Source organism: Kwoniella shandongensis, chromosome 6 (assembly GCF_008629635.2).
Source record: "Kwoniella shandongensis chromosome 6, complete sequence".
Taxonomy (NCBI): Eukaryota; Fungi; Basidiomycota; class Tremellomycetes; order Tremellales; family Cryptococcaceae; genus Kwoniella; species Kwoniella shandongensis.
Genome location: NC_089292.1, coordinates 1087532 through 1104719, shown reverse-complemented (window position 1 = coordinate 1104719; position 17188 = coordinate 1087532). Strand labels below are relative to the sequence as shown.

Here is a 17188-nt window from a genome sequence, read left to right as displayed (position 1 = left end):
ATATACATGTTCTGAAGCGGTATGAACAGATCTGTCTAGATGACCGTGTATTTCTGTTCCTCCTCATGTACACAGCGCGAGCAACTGGATCAGCAGTAATCTCAACTAGCATTAGAGTCGGGATTATCTTTTTCCCAAATCCTCAACACCGCCCATCCTCTCGAGGCCAATTCCATCCCCCGTTTCGGCTCTCCGCAATGTGGTGGTGGACTCATCCCAGTGGCGCCATATACAGAAGCCAAGACACCAATAGGCAGAGCTCGTCCGTTGAACCAGGCATATTCCTCCCATTCCCCAACATACTTGACTCCACTGTCAATCAATCTTCGATCATGTGTTCGAGATACGGTTCGAGATCTGAGATGAACGAGAATATCTCCGTGCTCATTACTCCAAGAGTAAGCAACTACACCTTGGAAAGCGGGATCATCGTAAGTCGGGATACCTAGTCCGTCCTGGTCTCGGTGATCCGCATCCATATCAGTGTTGATGCGCGGGTCATACCGAAGGTAGTCGTATGAAGGAAGATGGATTGTTGTCAACTGGGGTGTCTGAAGGACCTGGAGAGCACCTTGAGCGATCAATGTGAGACTGATCGCCTCCGGAGGCGGCGGGGCAGTCTCCATTTGTGCTGACATCCTCCATGAGTCGAGCGACAACTCGATCTGATATTTCCTCAGATTAGGTAGCGGAGGAACAACAGATCCGTGCTATCAAAAAAGATTGAGTCAAGTCAGTAAAACATTCATCATAAAAAAAGTTGACCACATCCACCAGACTCACCTCTCGCTGGCTGGATAGTAAAATATCAAAATCCCACACCATTGATAATTCTTCCACTGCCTCGAATCCCTTCACGTTACAAAGGGCATCGAATACGGTCGAGTTGAGTCGCAACACTCTGAGATTCTTCAACCTCGACAATGCAATAAGCATCGGCTCTTTCGAGTCTGGTGTCCACATACGCGCCCAGTGTCCAATCTCGACATGACTGAGGTTCGGCGCGGACTCGATCAACGTAGTCAGCGTCGGGGTAAAAGGCGGGTAACATTCGCTAATAATCAGACGGTCCAATTTGTGAAGGACGATTTCGGAGATTTGTCGATAGTGCGGTTGAACTGCAATTTCCTGGTGCTCTTCGTGGGCATTGAAGAAGTGTTGAGCCTCGATGGATAAGGAGGTGAGATTAGGAGCCGCACTCAGAAGAGTCGCTATCGTCTCGTCAAAATGTGACTTGATATCGATATGAACTCTCGCCAACCCAATGAGTGGTTGTTCTGATAATTTCGAGAGTATGTCGATGATGTGAGCAAATCGAGGTGTCGGGTGATTGGATAATTTCGAGTCTAATGATGCGGGGAAAACCAATCGTACTTCTTCAAGAGTATCTGCCACCATCCCGATCAAGTCCGCCAGAATGACAGGTACACGATGATGCATCTCTAGATCGAGGATCTTGACATAACCTCTTCTCCATGGTGAAGTGGTAAGAAGGTCGATGAAACGTTTGATCAGTCGTTCGGAACCGAGAGCCCACGCTCCACTAGGTGATCGTCGTAGAACAGCATTCTCGTCGTGTTGGTCCTTGTCACCTTCTTTGCTGTCGCTGTCTGACCGAGGGGAAGAATAACAATCGTCCAGGATGTCTTTATCCGTGATACGGAGACGACGCCATATGCGCGCTTCGGAAGGTTTGACAAGGGCGGAACAGGTTTGGGCGAGTTGGATGGCAGAATGGGTGTCTAGAAGCGAAGTGATATGTGGGAGGATCTCCCTGGGCAGGTTGGGAAGAGAGGGGGTTTCAGCGGCTTTGCTGTTAAGTTGAGGTCGTACCTGGCTCATCGTTGAAATGTAAAGCTTGATAAATTGCTCGAGGTGAGTTTCTCTCGCTGGATATCAGTGTTGAATTAGAATCAGATCAATCAAACGACTTGAATGAGGTTCATGAGCGAGGGTGAGTGGCAAGGGAGGCATTAGTCAAGATGTGATCGAGGACACCGCTTCATTGTGTGAGACTATACATAAAGGAGTCCAAGCGTCCCTTGTCCTCATGAAACACCCCCGGGTTGATCAGTCTGACCGGTCGACAACGGCGATCGTGTTTGACAAAGCCTACTACAACTGGACATCCGAACCTAAGTCCAAGTATCTCGGCGACGATGGTTTACAGACGTCCTTGACTATGACCCTTTCGCCCACCATGTCAAGGCGTCCCTCGTCCTCGATCGTGCTTGCAATACCACTTTTATTCGTCAAAGGTTGTAACTTATCGGGTCCCAGCTGCAAAAAGATGCCAAGCTTTCCACGTGCCTATATCACCCAGATTTGATCCCGTCTCGCGCGTCGCGCTTCATGGGAAGGTGACTTCCACTTCACTCTGCACAATACAGTATGAGTACTGAAGCGGTGTACATACATCGAGCACAAAGCAAGTTCACAGCCATACAGAGAGGTTCATCACATTCACCATCTCAAGCGTACTCACATAGACCGCCAATATAATCATATCCTGTATTCGGCAAACGGAGGACAGACGAGATTAGACCCATCGAGGTCACATCGCCAGTACGACCGCAGTCACAGTGTCTTTACTTTTTCCGGAGGGTTTCTTTCATGTCCATATAATTACCCTACCGTGAGCTGGTTTCCCATTGAGAGTCAAGAGAGTCTGGTATCACAGTCAGAAATGCATTGCTCACGACATTGTACGTGCAGCTTAACGACACTTTACGAACATGAGCAACACGGCTCTGGAGCCAAAGGAGCTGGGCACGTTGATCGTGGTCGTTGGCAAAGCCGTGAGTGGCTGACTCTCACTGGAGCACTTCCGGAGGATATGTCAAGGAGTATCCTCGAACAGCTCTGTAATCGGTCTGGAGAAGCAACGCTGAACGAAACGCTGTTGCAGAAAAACTTGCCCAACAAATCTCGGTTTGGTAAACAAGACCCATTTTGCACTGTCGCCGTGGGAGAGGAAAAACAGCGAACCAAACCGATCAAGCGGTGAGCATGCAGTGCACAAGAAACTTCGGAGAAAGACTGATACATGTAATCAATCCTTTCGTAGCGGCGGTCAACATCCGGAATGGGACGAAGAGCTCCGGTTTGCCATCTTTGAGGACGTCGATGATGTTCTCGTTCGATCCGAATCTCAACCCGACTCCCTCAATGCCTCGCTTAACGGCGCACCGGCACCTCTACCGAAAGACACCCCAGCAGGCGTCATCACCTCTGCCGCGTTGGCGAGCAAGAGTAGGAAGGGACGACTTGGGAAGAAGGGCGGAGGCAAGACTTTGAAGGTGACCTGTTATGCGGATGATCCGAAGGAACCGGAGTTGATAGGAGAGTGCGTCGTGAACTTCGAGGAAGCTCTGAAGAAGGGAGAGGTGGACGGTGAGTTATCCTGAGATCGTACTTCGAGCGTTGGACGCTGATACATGGTCGCAGAATGGTATGATTTCACGCATAAAGACAAATACAGTGGGGAGATCTATCTTGAAATGACATTCTACTCGAACGTGCGTTGTTCGTTGTGCAAGTGGTTTGATCGATCTGATCTGACATTCAATCCTTAGGATGCCCCTCCCATCAAGAGAAACGTTCCCAGACCAGCCATACACAACAACTACGGTGTTGCTGGTGGGTACACCGCCAGCCCGTCCTCCACCCTCTCTTCCGCCGGCAGTAAGACGAGGTTGTCAGGAGGGCTCAATGCATCAGGGAGTGTGTCAGGCCTTAGCCTTTACATCCCTCCCTATGTACAAGCCCAGCAGGCCCAGGGTTCCAGACCCCCGCTAGGCCAAGTGCCTCCCTCGAACAGCTTTGCCGAGCTTGGTCTTCCAGCGAATCATCGAGTAAATCAGGCACTACCTGTGAGTCCATCCTATGCCATTTCGTTTAAAATCAAAGTCTAACATGCTGTCAGCAACCTGGTCAACCGACCTATCCCCCGGGCCATTCTCCCTATCAGGCTGTATCAGACTCGATTGACGCTCTCAATCGACCAATGTCATCAATGTCAATCGGAACATCATACTCAAGTCGACCGCTGTCCACGACTCCCGCACCTCCGTCGCAATCGAGCATGGGTCATGCGTATGGTGCACATCGTCATTCTGTTGGCGGTACTTCAGAAGCTCCGTGGGGGTCCATGCTACCGCAGACCCAACCGACTCCAGTACCTACACCACACCCCCGTCCAATGTCAACAAGCGATGCTACGGCATGGGATACAGCGCAACGACTGGATTCAGAGCGATTGAGAGCGGCCGCGACACCGGTGCCAAGACCTTTGTCAGGACAAGGTTACACCCCGTATCCTGGTCAAGCGTACACACCGGTTCCTCAGCAGCCGTATCAGCCCACGGATCATCGAGCACCATCGCCAATCCCACCGTCCTTACGCCCAGCAGGACCGCCACAGCCGACTCTTCAGCATCAACCATACTCTACAGGCGCTCCTAACCCCATGTCGTACCCGAACCCATCTCCTACACCTGTGCCACCTCCTCCGTCCAACTCTGCTCCCCCTACCAGTCCGTCGACATCTACACATTATCAAATGCCGACATCTTCGTTCAGCGCTTTAACTCAGCCTGTGCATGACGTTCGTCGAGCTTCCAGTCCCGGACCGGGATACCACGCTCCTCAGACGAATGGCTCGTACCCGCCACCCGACAATTCGTACCCTTCTCAACAAACAGGATATGGAGGGCAACCACTTAGGAGCAACAGCTATCCAGTCAATCAGGACTATCACCATACGCCGCAACCTGCGCAACAACCATACGGGTCTGCCTATCCCCCGCAACCTTCGACTCATCAGTCTGCGCCTCCAGCTCAAAACAGCTATTCGTATTCACAAAACCCTGTGTCCCCCGCTCGACAACCATCTCCTGCTCCTCCCCAACCACAAGGGAACGATAGCGGATACGTACCCTGGTATCAGCAGACTCAGCCCGTTCAGCCGCCTTCGCAACCGGCATACGGACAGCAGCAGTACAACCAGTCACCGCAACAGCCCCAATATGGTCAGCAGACCCTACCATCACATTACACTTCACCTCCTCCGCCGCTCGCCCCGCCAGTGCCAGACAGGCGACCGATACCCCAACCTCCACCTCCGCCAAAACCTCAATCGGTAGGTTACTATCCGTCTGATGAGCTGTATGCGCAACAGAGGCAGGATACAGCGACTCCCCAGCCGAACGGATGGCAACAGGGTCATCAAAGCAGACCGTCCTTTGATGGAGCAGCGTCGTCGTATGGCAGTCAGCAATTTTCGGCGGCGGCTGGACAGTCATCGACATCTACGTTCTCGCCTCCTCCGCAACAATATCAACCTGCGTATCAACCTGTACCTTCGCCTCCACACCAGCAGAGCTGGCAAAGCACCGGTCATACTTCCGACTACGGGACAGCGCGAAGTGGATACGCTCCGCCGCCACAGAATCACGATCAGTCAAGCTATTATGGCCAACCTCCACAACCTCAACAGGATCCTTATCAGCGAGCACCATCTCCCCAGCCTCCCGCCAACCCTTATCATCGATCATCGTCGCCTCAACCCCCTCCCCAGAACCCGTATCACCGGACCTCTTCTCCTCAGCCAGGTTACGATAATCGGGCGCCATCTCCTCAGCCCCCACCTATGCAGGGCTACCAACCACCACATCAAGGTGACGTATGGCAGCAACAGCAACAGCAACTTGCCCCACCTGATCGATCACATTCCCCCATGCCGAACTATAGTCAAAACCGTACCCCATCACCTCAACCGACTGCGAAAGCAAATTGGAAATCATACATGACAAATCTAGGAACTGGTGCTGGTGCTGGTGCTGGAGGGATACCAAACCGAACTCCCAGTCCACAACCTCCTCCGAAAGATCAGCAATGGTATACGCCTCCGCCGAGTCTACCAGCGTCGATCGCGCCTCCTGAAGGATGGAGAAGTACGTTGCCAGCGCAGACGGAGGGACATGCTTGGAGGGGCTGATTGGACTAGAACTGAAAAGGGACGGGCGAGTGGATCAAGAATGGGGTCGTGCTTTCCAGGGCTGGTGATCAGCATGTGAAGATTTACATAGACAGATGATCTGTAGGATGGCAATTTGTATCAGGTATGACAAAATGTAGACTAGGTGATATTTCGATATTATCTCGGTGGTGCCATCTTCAATGGTCGCACCACACGAATGGATGCAAAGTATAACAAATCGGAGATACATGCATAAAGATTCAAAGACACCATATATACAAATCATATTGACTTGTTCGTAAAACCTACGTTGCGTCATTCATCAAATCCCCATCTCCTTCCTCCCACAACAACAAATAAATTGTCCAATCGAAAATCCTCCTTTTCTACCTGGAGCTTAGAGCGAAGCAGCCATGTCCACATTTATCGGTTTACTAGTCAATCTCAATATTTCGGCAGAGACATCCTCGTTCGTACTTCTCACTGTGACACGACACAGTTTCGCATCCCGATTAGGTTCCACTCGACCTAGTATACCGCTGCGAGTAGGAAATCTTCACTGTCAGCTTGAACTCTCAGACCTGGACGTGGACTAGACTCACACTTTGCCTGTGGAAGACATATGAAGTACACCAGCAAAGACGATCTGTCGAAACCAAGGTCAACGAGAGGGCCCATGGAACCACACGGCTTGGGTTTCACTCACATTTTCGGGTTTGGGATCGATATTGCCCAGTACAGATAATCTGTTTCCAGCGACGATCCGACTATTTCTCGGAATGTCGACAGCTCCAGTAGATGTGAGTTTGATAGGGAAGATGAGCTGTGCTTCTCTTGGTGGACCTACAATTCGTTGAGATGAGACGAATTAGCGACAAATCTAACATGGCAAGCTATTGCGAACGCGCCGAACGCTAACTCACCACCAATAATCTTCCATCTCTCGAAGAATGGTCCCGACTCCAACTCGACTCCTTCCACAAACTTGCTCAAAAACACCGGCAACTTCAAGACCAACATCTTTGGCTCTTCATCGCCTACTAACCAACTCAATCGAAGAATCGGCACGACTCTCTCTCCTCCGAAATACTCTTTACATTCTATATGGATCATCTCTTGGATTTGTGCCTTTCCAGCTATTTCGTGCACTGGCGCATCGTGAAATGCGACACTGAGAGCTGATGAGATCGGGTTGTCGATATTGGCGAAGAACGAAGTGAAGGGCGTGTCGACTTTGTTACCGAAGAATAGAGCGAGTCGACCGAGATGGCCGTGATATTCGGCCTTCACACCAATTTGTATTTGGGAATCTTCGTACAGTACCCCTTCGTTCGAGTAGCTGAGACGCTCGAACCACTGCCATGAATACGCATACGTCAGCTCATGCCCACACATTCGCACTATCTCGACTCGCCTTCTCGATGTTGTCCCCGACCGTCAAGGGGGCGACTAAAGCTGGGTTCACTCCGCCCAAAGTAGCGGTGTGCACCAATCCGTTGCCATTCAAATGAGGCGCGGGGAGAGAGGACAAAATAGGGGCAGCAGCGGGTGTCTGGAGCTGAGCCAAATCTGCGCTCGGTCCCGTTGGCAGTAATGGCTCATCTTGCACAGTGTTGCCCGAGAGATCTAGCTCTGCCAAGGACGACATGATATCTTCTGCAGGACCTGACGTAGTTGTTCCCATCATAGTGTCGACATTTTGGCTCATCGACCTCTGTGGAGCAGCTGGTTCGGGAGGCGTCGGGACCGCTTCCCTGGATGTCGCCACCGCATTCGATGCGTTTGCCATAATCGTTGCTGAATCCCCTGTTCCCTTCCTGAAACTCTTAAACCTCTCCGCTTCTCTGCCTTTGTTATCGTCCTTGTGCCCAATGACCCATGTCCTCTTATCCTGTGACTTCTCACCCTTGCTATGCAGTCGGCTGACCAGCGCTGATTCTCGTTCAGGAAAGACGGGCATTTCGTCACATATTGTCGCAAGGAGTTCGTCGCCATCTTCTCGATGTGACAGTGCTAGGTATTCACATGCACGCTGTTGCAATTCGGCGTCAAGGACATGTGTGTATCGCTCAAAGATGTTGATAAGATGTTCTTTGATCTCAGGGAACAGGTTGACCCACTACGCGCAACGCTGCATCAGACACTGGTTCAGGTATTGAGCACCATAGACTCACTTTGATATAGGTGGTAAGGAGAAGGGCTCGTGTCGGCGCCGTGCAGAGGTTGACTTTTGAATGTAAGGCTTGGAATTGTTCAATAGGGCTGCATCCCGCCTCATTGGCGATGAGATGTCCAAATTCTCCCAGAATATAGCCTGCAATCAAGTCGGCATTATAGCCAACACGCAAAAATGACAATTGCTCACCTCCTACTCTGATCATGTTTTCATGGCATGTCGACGCTTGCAGATGTCGGTAGACCGCAGCAGCGGCGTACATTTGCACGTCCTCGTTATTCGTGACCAGTTGAACAACTCGATACCACACTTCCGCACCAACGTGGTCGCCTGCCGCCGAGATCAATTGCAGAATGGTGTCAACGTACCACTCATACTGCAATATGGTCAGTTGCGTCCTAAGGAACCAGAGAGAGAGCGACGGCTTACCTCGGTTGCAAATCGTTCCGTCAAAATTGCAATCTTCAAAACCATCTCCTCTCTCAGATTATAATCTGCGACCTGTAGATATCGCACCAGCTCGCCGACGATTACCTTCGAATTCGTCGTATCGCACATCGAGTACAACAGATCCAATGCCCGTCTTCTGACGGAGATATCTCGATCTTTCAATCCCTGTATGATCACATTCTGATGTTTCTTCACCGCCGATAGTGAACTGGAAGTTGCAGCGAGATGGGCCATTGCGTCGAGACCGAGATATCGAACATTGGTCTCCTTCGCCATAATGAATCGACCGAGCAGGATAGAAGCATTTTGGACGACGGAGGACTCGGGATCGATGTGGATAGCAAGGTTGATAGCTTCGAAGAGGACAGAGTTTTGGGCGTTGTTATGTTGGACATTCTGCAAGGATTCATGGTCAGCTCCTAGCACCCAGAACTGATTTGCTCGTCACGCACCCGTGGGGTCTCTTGTGAAGAATCGATGATGGCTTGCAATATTCCGTTGATCATATCGATAACTTCAGGATTGTCTAGCGAGCGCAATGCACGTTAGACACATATTCTCATGTTACTTCAAGTGACCTACCTGGTGGAGGGTAATACTGAAGCAAGCGTAAAAGCTTGATTTGTAACCAAGGATTCGGCACCTGCGACGCATCGGGTCATCAGCGAGGTCTTCCGAGAACAGGGGAGGACTGACTTTGTAGTAGATATACTCCGGAGGGTAGTCTCCGTCAAACACGATCTATTATGATTTCAGCAGCTTCTTGGTGAATCAAATACACCGAACTCACCTTGTCCAGCCGATTCACTGCTGTCTGGTAACATCCGCTGAAAGCTTCCAAGTCCGCTTGAGCCATGGTCGTCACCAACGTCGTCACTGTCATCACAACACCTGGATCATAGTCGTCCAGCATTGTGACGATTCTCTCTGCCCATTCAGATATCGGGATGACGATAGGGTGTTTTCGGTACAGTCGAAGAAGGGTGAGTGCAGCCTTTTTCTTGACGAACGTCGTGGATGTTCTGTCGTAGGTCGTCAGTCTCGATAGGCTAGTTGTCTGTCCAGTGGCACAAGAGACACCTACGCGCTGATCATTGCTCGATATACAGCCTCGGCTAATGATTCGGCCATCTCCTTTCCTCCTAATGTTGCTATAGCATGTAAAGCCAAACAGTTGTTGATCTCATTATGGTCTTCCAGATCTTTTCTGAAAGAGTTGATGACAAGTCGTACAAGGTCCGAGTTCTCATGCATGAGCAGTGTCAAAGCGAGGTATCCCTGATAATATGAGATTAGCCCAATAGTCTGGACAGATTGCCGGAACAGTAAGTAATTTACTCACGATTTGCTTCTCAGAGTACTTGGGACTACTAATCAGGTTGACTGCTTCCATATGACCAACGTCTACCTTGTAACCCAGAATGTAGGTGAAGACCACTTTGGCGAGATACTTCTTCTTCTGATAACCGTCCAATTGACCGTCTTTGAACTTTTGTCGAATGTGAGCCATCTCACGATTGACTCGCTTCTCTTCCAGCTCTCGTACACGACATGCCCGCAGATCCGAGATGTACTATAGAGGATAGGACATGCATCAGCTTGCACGTTGCCTTCTGCTGAAGAGCTTCAAGGTTCAGTGGGCCATCGCACTCACCTGGGTCAACCCTCTCATAGAGGTGGCCATGATGTTGACGTCGTCCTCGGGCTAGGTTACGATAGTAAAGAGCTCCTTCGTCTGCTGTTTTGTGCTTCGTGATCGCTGTGTATGAGATTGTCTCTTCAGAGAGTGTAGTGCTGATCTCCAGCGTGGCAAGTTGATGATCCAATGGTCTTCAAGGGCTATGAGGTATGCAATGGTGCGATCTGGAATAACAATAACTGACCAGGTCGCGTTGTGGATGCACCGAAGCCAGCTGAAGCACGGGGCACCCGGTCCAACCTTATCACATTGTGTCAATAATAAAACACGTCATGACATAATTCCCGGATCCGAACGATGTCATCCCATGTTGCTGCTAATGCTGCTTTGTACTCGCTCATCGAAATCAATCATCATTCACCGTCCATCTTTCAGCTCATTTAATCCACCTATCTCAGCGAAAGTTGCACACCAGTCTATCCTCCTTTCTACCGATCTCCCTACCTCTTTTCCCGCCGGTTCCTCAACCTTGATCATCATGTCGCGACGTAATTTCAACACCGGCCTGTCCAGTTCCAATTCCAACTCCGACACCTCCACCTCCAAACCCAACCCGACACGCAAGAACTCTGTCCCTCCAGGACCGACAATCACCCCTCCCGACCCCGAGCATGCGATCTTGCATGTACCTACTCATACATCGGAGGAGAAGGAAGCGATCTTGTCGCAGAAGGCCGAATCTAGCTCTGGTGAAGCTGGGACACCAGCAGAGGTTGATGAGGATATCTGTTTCATATGTGCTGAGCCGATCACCTTTTGGAGCGTAGGTGTTTGTGGACACAGGACATGCCAGTGAGTAAAGCCAGAGAGTTTCCAACCGCTTATCCTTCTTATGCTGACGTGATCTATTTTTCGTAGTGTCTGTGCGGTCCGTTTACGTACCTTCTACAAGTAAGCTTTTTACTGGACTCTCGACGATGCTGAAGCTGACAAGTCTATAGGAAGAATGATTGTACATTTTGCAAAACACCGCTCCCCTCTCTTCTCTTCTCTCGCTCTCCAGAAACTCCTTTCCCGTCCGAACACCACGTCACACCTTCGCCTCCAAAGGTCATCGCGAAAGCTCACGATAACGCTGATAAGCTGCCAAAGGGAGAAAGATGGGACAAAGGATTGATCATGCCTGGTACACTGGACGTGGCTGCGTTCCCATTTGGCGATGAGATTCTGGGAGTGGTGTTCGAGGACGAGGATATGGTGAGTCCAGCTGTAGATATTGGAGAACACACAAATCCATAGCTAACGTGATCGAGCACAGATGGAAGCTACTCTTCTTCTGCTGAGATACAACTGCCCCTATCAAGACTGCCCTTTCCAGGCTGCTAATTGGGTCTCGCTCGAACGACACACATTGTCGACGCACGGCCTCGTCATCTGTACACTCTGTCGATCTCAGCTGTCCCGATTTGCTCATGAGCAGGTCCTATACCCACCGCACCTATTGCCTCTGCATGACCCGTCCAAGGTTAAGAGAGGTCAGAGACCTCCAAGGCCTCGAGGAGACAAAGAGATTGAGCTCGTAAAGGGCTGGGAGGCTCCCCACCCTCTTTGCGAGGTGAGTCACCTGCGTCTGGGATGTCAGGTCAGAAGTGAAGCTAATCATCTCGCCCATGTAGTTCTGTCACCAAGCTTTCTTTGGTCCCGATGAACTCTTCAAGCACATGAGACATGAACATGAGGAATGTCACGTTTGTAGAGAAAAGGGGGACAGGGACGTATAGTAAGTCGTTGTATTCTCCGTGTGCCTGTGTATTGCGTACTGATTGACCGTTGGCCATAGCTTCCAAAACTACCTGAAGCTTGAACAGCATTTCAAGTGAGTGACTACATGCACTCAATCGAGTGGTACGCTGATTTCTGTACAGCCAAGACCATTTCCCATGTACACAACCCTCATGTATTGAGAAGAAGTTCGTGGTCTTTCCTAATGATCTCGATCTTCGAGCTCATATGGTTGCGGAGGTATGCCTTTGCCTTTTACTGTCGTCATCATCTATGCTGACAATCGTCATTCCCACTCTTAGCACTCGGATCAAATGAGTGCTCGTGATCGAGCTCAGGCTCGACAGCTTCCAGTTGACTTTTCAGACAACTCGCGCCGATCAGGTTCATCTCGTCAAGGCCAAGGGCAGTCTGCTCGAGGCTTCAGTCTCGCACAGCCTTTTAACCCTAATGGTCAAGCTGGACCTTCGCGCATCCGAGACGCGCCTACCCACCAACAGCTCGACCAGCCTTCTCTTACACCAGCGCAACTCGCTCAGCAACAGAGACAAATCAAAGCTGATCGACAAGACGAAACGAGGAGAAGGAAAGCGTTTGCAACAGGGTTGACGAGACCCGCTGGAGAGTCAAGCACATCGGCGCAGTCTGGGGCTACTAATGGTGCGAACGCCGTTAATGGAAGTGGCTTCAACACGCCCAGAGATGATGTTGACGATGCTACGGCCATGTGAGTTATATTGCGAACCAACTGCTCATCGCAAAAAATAAATGCTGACATGTCCCTCAGACGACACGCTGAACTACTCTCTCGAGTGGCTGCACTCACATCGGAGTCTACAGTCAAGCTCTCGTCATTCCGATCGGCCGTACGACAGTTCAAGAATAACGAGTCTGGAGCAAAAGACATGGTTGACACCGTCTTCAACGTTCTTGATCGGGACGTCGATACGACCATAGGCATTGTTCGAGAGTTGGCAAGCTTGTTCAATGGAGAAGGCGAGGCGGATAAGCAGAAGGCAATCTTAGAGGAACTGAACGCTTTCCGCGTTGAGGTAAGTTTAGAAGTGCCGACGTCACGGAGATCTCATGACTGACGACGGTTTTTTTGTAGCAACGCGAGCAATTCCCCTCGCTCGGCGGTACCGCGCCTAGTGGCTTGGGGTCCAATTATGCTGGTATCGCTTCTGGCAAGATCCTCAACGCCAAGCGCACAACTCAGACTGGAGGAGCTCGACATTCTCGTTCGGTCTGGGATCGAGTCGAAGCAGCTGCTGCCTCTCAACCTGTCAACAAACCTACGAGAACCAATGCAAACCAACGATCTGTTCCCGGGTCCGGACTTCCTTTGAGGTCTAATGCTGCTTTCCCAAGCCTTGCAGCTGGACCTTCGACTTCATCAGGTGGATCGTCGAGAACATCACATCATTCCACCCCTTGGGCTGGAGGTGGTGCTGGTTCAACTTCCAAGTCGCCTCCTGCTCTCACTGGACCTATCATTCGATCAGTCAACTATCCCGTTGCAGCGCCGAGTAAATCCAAACCGCTCAACAACTCTGCTTTCCCGAGTTTGCCCAGCAGCTCCGCAAGGCCCGCCACGACTGCTGCAGAGAGGAAGGCGTTGTTTAACAAACCCACGCCGAGGGACGAGAGTATCAAGAGGATCTTGGGATCGGCACCGCCTCCTGCTCCTGTGAACAATGGATGGGGAGGAGTGACAAACGACGTGCAAGGCTTGAGCTTGGAAGATGGTCAAGCTGAAACTTCCGGTGCGACTGGTCAAGGACAGAGCGGCGGAGGGAAGAAAAAGGGCAAGGGCAAGCAGCTCTTGTTTAGTGTTAGCGCAAGGCCGTAAGCGAGTCGAAATAGGTGATTTACAGAAAAGGGAATCCGGCCAAGGAGGACCGATGAGCATCAAACGTCGCAAAGGAGCGAAAAGCTAGACTAAACATCGAGAAATCTCATCATCACTATGCATGTGCACATGATCAAGCGTTTCCTGATGCATGTCTGGTCCTGCTGCCTTGTTTCTGTTATAATTACAACATGTGCCGAGTTCAGCCAAAACTGCTTTTGGGGCAATTTGTGTGTTTTGAGTATCTACTCTGGCAAGAGAGTAGGAGCCACTAATGGTTCCGGTCTGCGTAGCGAGGTCAACCTCGTCCTAACAGATGTAACATATGCTGGACTCACCTCAGAGCAAAGACCACCTTCTTCCTCACCACACCTACCACTTCATAATGTCTCGTTCTCTCCTTGTCGTCCTTATTCTTCACTCTTTTCGCCTTGGCTCTAGCCGCCTTTTCTTTCTCAGCTTTCTCCTTCTCCTTGCCCAATTTCCTCTTCTTTCTCCGTCTCTCTTCTTCGTCCTCATTCTCCTCGTCATCTTCGTCAACGGGCTGAGATCGTTTTGGAAATCCAAAATCGTCCATCTCACTACGTGCCGGACTTGACGGATCCAATTCCGATGAATAATCTTTAGGTGTCGAAGCTGGTGCCCAAGACATTGGTGAAGAGCTCTGTGGCGCTCTCTTCTTGTTTGTAGGAGAAGGTGTTGAAGGGAACATATCGGGATTTGCAGCGAATAACGGTTGATCTTCTTCTTCATCTTCCTCTTCTGAATCGGATCCCTCGTCGTCAGACTCTTCTTCTGACGCATCACCTTCTAGTGCTACTGCTTTACCGTTCTCGATCACTGAGACGGATGAAGGGGTACCGACAACTCGACGAATGACAGCATAGGGTTTTTGAAGGTTGACGAATTTTCCGTGAAGGAGGTGATGTTCTCCGAGATGCAGAGTCGGTTTGTCCTGCCAACCATTTAGGACGTAGATCAGCACTGGTTACAAGAATACACAATGCCTAGGTGTATAATACGTGATGTGGCCGGCCGAGGAAGACGTGGGGGCGGGCAGTCGTCAAGCTTCCACTCACAGGACGATCAAGACCTATCACTCCTAACACCCCATTCGACTTATCCCCTTCAAACGTCAAGGTCCCTTGCAGCTCGACGATAACCAGATCACCACCTAGTTGCACGAGAGGTGGGGGAGGACCGCTCGATGAGGAAGCGGATGGTTGGGCGAAGTGATGTGGGTGAAGCGGTAGATGGATACGCATGTCTCTTGGTGATATGGATAGAAATTCTACAGCTGGAAAGAGCGTCGAGTCGTGAATATGGGTGTATAGTTGTTGCTGAAATTCACTTGTCTTCCAAGATTACAGCTTGTAATGACAACTTTCTTGACGCGTCGTATATGGCGATCTCACTTTCTCACGATTGTATTTGATATCTCCTTTACCCCTTTGTTCAGGGCTCCCTCCCACGTGGAAATACGTATCAAAGCGCGGACTACCCCATCTTTTCAACTGACATCAAGTCGTCTTTTTTCAACAACAGCTCGGTCTTCTGTATTTGTTATTATCACTGCTAACACCTCATCCTAAAATGTCAGCCAACTTTGAAGCTCCCAAATCCGTATTGCCCTATCCTCCTATCAAGAAGGATGCAAAGTTCGTCGTCTTGTCAGACTGGGTGAGCCAAGTCATCTAATTCCAGATATGTTGGAGGAAAACTGACATGACGTTTGTTTTTAGGATGGAACGATCACGGACAGAGATTCGAACGATTGGTTGACCGATAACCTCGGTTTCGGATTCGAGAAGCGGTGAGTGCGGGCTCACGATACTCTTACATCCTCGTACCTCCTATTCGTGATTTTGTACTGACGCTTTGTGCACGTGCACAGACGAGCACTCAACATTGAATGTCTCGAGGGCAGAATAGGTTTCAGAGATTCTTTCCGAACAATGTTGGAGTCAATTGACCACCCCTTCGAATACTGCAAGGACCAATTGAAGAAGAGTGAGCATCTAAGCACGGCTTGGAACGGCGCGTAGTTGGTAGCTGATATATTATCGCGATGGATTAGACATCAAGCTTGATCCTGGTTTCGAAAAGTTCTACACTTGGTGCAAGGCGAATGACGTCCCCGTCGTCATTGTCTCAAGGTAAGCATTTTCTTGCCCACCCTGTTTAGAGTCCAGAAGAACTGACAGCTGACTGATATCCCTAGTGGTATGGCCCCCAACATCCGAGGCGTCCTCTCAACACTTCTCCCTGGCCCTGACGCCGAGGAGATTGACATCATCGCCAACGAAGTCGAGTTCACCGACCCTGAGAAGAAAGGCGATAAATGGGAGATCGTGTACAGACATCCAGACAGCGGTTTCGGTCATGACAAATCTCAGGCCATCTTGCCGTACAGGGATTTGCCTCATCGACCTACTCTGTTCTTCTGCGGTGACGGTGTTTCTGGTGAGTGTGCTCTCTGAATTACCGAAAGCTTTTAGAAGCAAGAAGGGGTCATCTATGTTAGATGGACCACAGCTGAGTTGCCATCTGAATGTCTAGACCTCTCCGCTGCCAAACACGCCGACTTGCTGTTCACCAAAGTCTTACCAAACGGTCACTCTGATCTCAAGACGTTCTGCGAGAGAGAGAACATCCCCCATGTCGCTTTCACCGACTTGTAAGTGCCGCTTTCCCAACTATATGTATGAGAAGCCCCTGCTGATATGATATACCGCGTCGCAGCAACAAGGTCCTTGAAAGGGTTCAGGAGGTCGTGGCTGGCAAGGCCGTCGAGACCGTCCTCAAGGAGGAGGGTAACTAGAACCACGTAAACCCTAACGTTCGCAACGGCCTTAGAGATCGATAGCACTGCTTCGAAGCGAAGATACCTGATAGACCAATAGAAATGTAGCATGCAAAGAGCTGGATCACTGTGTCGAGACGAGAGGGCTAACAGAGCCGCTCAGGCGTGGTCGCCAGTGGCCGCGCGACATCCTCATATTCATACGACAAAGTTTATAGCGAGTAAGGCTAGGGCAAGGTAATCAAAGGAAAAAAGAGAAAAGAAAGCAAACAGGAACCGTGTAAAACATAACACGAAGCAAGTAAAATTGAAAATATAACAATGGCAATGATCAGGAAACAAGGATATGCACAGTTCATCTCCCACTCCTTCAAATTGTGAACAACTCAGAGTCAACACTGACAAGAGGGGCAGTGTTGTGGTACTTGTTGTCATCTAGGTCAACCATTTTTGCAAGCGGGATTTCTGATTTCTTCTTCAAGTCTTCCGCCAAGTGCAGGACATAC

At 50.2% G+C, this 17188-nt stretch overlaps 6 protein-coding genes across 6 annotated transcripts; 3 read left to right on the top strand and 3 right to left on the bottom strand.

The window, feature by feature from the left end:
- Positions 1–101: 101 nt before the first annotated feature.
- On the bottom strand, positions 102–1842 carry CI109_103698 (uncharacterized protein; the record flags this gene model as incomplete). The annotated part of the gene is made up of 2 exons (XM_032001798.1): positions 102–710; positions 784–1842. The coding sequence occupies 2 exons, from the start codon at positions 1840–1842 to the stop codon at positions 102–104; spliced, it is 1668 nt and encodes a 555-aa protein (XP_031863961.1).
- An 893-nt stretch (positions 1843–2735) lies between these two features.
- CI109_103697 (uncharacterized protein) lies at positions 2736–5998 on the top strand (the record flags this gene model as incomplete). Its single annotated transcript, XM_032001799.2, has 6 exons — positions 2736–2798; positions 2909–3003; positions 3068–3393; positions 3448–3518; positions 3576–3872; positions 3926–5998. The coding sequence occupies 6 exons, from the start codon at positions 2736–2738 to the stop codon at positions 5996–5998; spliced, it is 2925 nt and encodes a 974-aa protein (XP_031863962.2).
- Positions 5999–6377: 379 nt separating this feature from the next.
- CI109_103696 (uncharacterized protein) lies at positions 6378–10290 on the bottom strand (the record flags this gene model as incomplete). The annotated part of the gene is made up of 15 exons (XM_065967353.1): positions 6378–6519; positions 6583–6626; positions 6687–6823; positions 6904–7336; positions 7395–8099; positions 8155–8294; positions 8346–8532; positions 8586–9002; positions 9059–9132; positions 9189–9249; positions 9303–9347; positions 9397–9628; positions 9691–9884; positions 9949–10179; positions 10261–10290. 15 exons carry the CDS (start codon positions 10288–10290, stop codon positions 6378–6380), a joined length of 3072 nt encoding a protein of 1023 aa, XP_065823425.1.
- A 334-nt stretch (positions 10291–10624) lies between these two features.
- On the top strand, positions 10625–13879 carry CI109_103695 (uncharacterized protein; the record flags this gene model as incomplete). Its single annotated transcript, XM_032001801.2, has 10 exons — positions 10625–11097; positions 11164–11196; positions 11247–11502; positions 11564–11860; positions 11922–12025; positions 12086–12121; positions 12171–12267; positions 12330–12754; positions 12815–13079; positions 13139–13879. 10 exons carry the CDS (start codon positions 10625–10627, stop codon positions 13877–13879), a joined length of 2727 nt encoding a protein of 908 aa, XP_031863964.2.
- A 245-nt stretch (positions 13880–14124) lies between these two features.
- On the bottom strand, positions 14125–15144 carry CI109_103694 (uncharacterized protein; the record flags this gene model as incomplete). Its single annotated transcript, XM_032001802.1, has 3 exons — positions 14125–14164; positions 14218–14834; positions 14959–15144. The coding sequence occupies 3 exons, from the start codon at positions 15142–15144 to the stop codon at positions 14125–14127; spliced, it is 843 nt and encodes a 280-aa protein (XP_031863965.1).
- A 328-nt stretch (positions 15145–15472) lies between these two features.
- Positions 15473–16700, top strand: CI109_103693 (uncharacterized protein; the record flags this gene model as incomplete). Its single annotated transcript, XM_032001803.1, has 7 exons — positions 15473–15559; positions 15622–15692; positions 15774–15889; positions 15957–16035; positions 16101–16342; positions 16439–16556; positions 16622–16700. The coding sequence occupies 7 exons, from the start codon at positions 15473–15475 to the stop codon at positions 16698–16700; spliced, it is 792 nt and encodes a 263-aa protein (XP_031863966.1).
- Between the last annotated feature and the right edge of the window lie 488 nt (positions 16701–17188).